The 2,067-nt window shown below is 40.7% G+C and overlaps 1 protein-coding gene across 1 annotated transcript in view; it reads right to left on the reverse strand.

Moving 5' to 3' along the window:
* Positions 1-924: 924 nt before the first annotated feature.
* The window catches only part of LOC122546268 (potassium voltage-gated channel subfamily H member 2-like), a gene marked incomplete at both ends in the record, with an annotated part of 4,919 nt that continues 3,776 nt past the window's right edge, over positions 925-2,067 (reverse strand). Inside the window, one exon of the mRNA XM_043685042.1 lies at positions 925-1,030. Coding sequence (XP_043540977.1) covers positions 925-1,030 — 106 coding nt within the window. The remainder of the gene's footprint in view (positions 1,031-2,067) is intronic.

Here is a 2,067-nt window from a genome sequence, read left to right on the forward strand (position 1 = left end):
TAATGGGATGTTACTATATTGGAACAGCTGCTGTTTAGTAATTAAATAATCTTTTATTCTGTTGAGAAAAGTTAGTCCCATTTTTTCTTCTTTGTTTTGTTGTATTTTAACTATAGAGTATGAATAAAGTGTGTTTTGCTTCAAGACTGGTAGCTTGACAAATTGCATCCAGAACGCAACACCTAGCACTTGCCTTTAAAACAAGAAGAAGTTGGGGTCCACGCTATCTTCTCATATTTTGAGGAGGATTTGACTGGTCCATAGGAGCCTCAACATGAAGCCCAGTGCAGTCTGGAGCCAAGACCTGGTGCTAACTGGAGGTTAGATGGTCTGGGTTGGAAGTCTGTTGTTCTGAACTTTTTTTCTCTATTTTCTAAGATCTTGTAACTGAAGAAACTCTACTGAGGTATGTTTGCACCTAAGGTGGCGCAGAAAGTGGCAATGTATAAATTTTTCACCGTACTCATTTGTGTACACGTGACAATAAAGCTAGTTCAAATTCAAATCCAGGTGGAAGTATTTGATTCCACTATGCTACCTCAAAGAAGTGTTGTCTTCTTATTAATGTTTATCCTTCAATCAACACCTAAATGTAGATTAAATAGTCACTATCTCATTGCCAATTAGCTCACACATTTCCTACCTCATAACAGTGTCTATATTCAAAAAAATACTTCTTGGAAGACAGTTTAGAACGCACGAGTTTTCTGCCCGAAATGTGACAGTTTCTCATCCTTAATAATTGTCCAAGAATTATACAATTCCTTGCAGCATCGTGATACTTTTAATAGTAAAGTTACACCACTTAATTCTATTGGGATTGAATGATTTTCTGGAGCAAACATCTCAGGAATGGTGACTCCTCAATGGAAGTGCAATAGCCCCATCTGGAGGCTGTATTCAGAACTGCATGTAAACATCTACCAGCACAAGCATAATGGATAATCCCAGAGGTTGAGAGTCCAAATTCCACAAAAGGCAATAGTTCTGGTGACTTGAAGGCCGCCAGCAGGCCACGGAAGCAGACAGACTGAAATGAAAAAAAGCAGTAGTATGCATTTTACTAAGATTTCGTCTACACAGGTGCTGCACAGTGGCTCAGTGGTCAGCACTGCTGCCTCACAGCACCAGGGACCCAGGTTCAATTCCAGCCTCAGGTGACTGTCTGTATGGAGTTTTATCACATTCTCCCTGCATCTGTGTGGAATTCCTCTTGGCGGTCTGGTTTCCTCCCACATTCAAAAGATGTGCAGGTTAGGTGAATTGGCCATGCTAAGTTGCACCACTGTGTTCAGGGATGTGTAGATTAGGTGCATTAGTCAGGGGTACATAAAGGACAATAGGGTAGGGAAATGGGTCTGGGTGGGTTGCTCTTCGGAGTGTCAGTGTGGACTTGTTGAGCTGAAGGGCCTGTTTCCACACTGTAGGGAATTCTATGACATGACCCTAATCTCTTTGCTGTTTAATGCACTTTGCTTTTAGCATTCTGCAGGGAGTTGAATGATGTAATAACTGACAAATTGTTTCAGCTTATTCAGAGGAGTCCTGATAGAAAGAGCTAAAGTTGAAACTAATCTGCAGAGGCAATAAGCAAAATTTTATATGACCCACCCAATATCAACAGCAGGTTGTGTGAAAGTTTTGTTTCAGTATTTAAACATTTGATTAATTATGGCTTTAACCTAGGATTTTGACTTCAACAATTAATACATAATTGTGACTCATTGAACAATGAAACAGCCGGGTTAGGGAGCCTTTTAAGGCTGTAGCTAGATAGATGCTATCTGACTATCTAAATGACCTATTACTTGGTATTTGTCCTGAAGTGGATTTCACTGCCTCTTAGGTGGTGTCTAACGTTTTGGAAGACATTTCACCTACTTTGGACTTTACTCACTTTGATTAGCCTTTTCTGCAGCTTATGCTATTTTACCATACCACAAGTGAGAAACTGCAGAAGCAGCGACACTGGGAGATACACCGACAGCATTAGCAGGAACCAAAGCAACAACAGCATCAACAGCAACAACAGCAGCAGCAGCAACAGCAACAGCAGCAACAACAGCA

This window comes from Chiloscyllium plagiosum, unplaced genomic scaffold, assembly GCF_004010195.1.
Source record: "Chiloscyllium plagiosum isolate BGI_BamShark_2017 unplaced genomic scaffold, ASM401019v2 scaf_11467, whole genome shotgun sequence".
Taxonomy (NCBI): Eukaryota; Metazoa; Chordata; class Chondrichthyes; order Orectolobiformes; family Hemiscylliidae; genus Chiloscyllium; species Chiloscyllium plagiosum.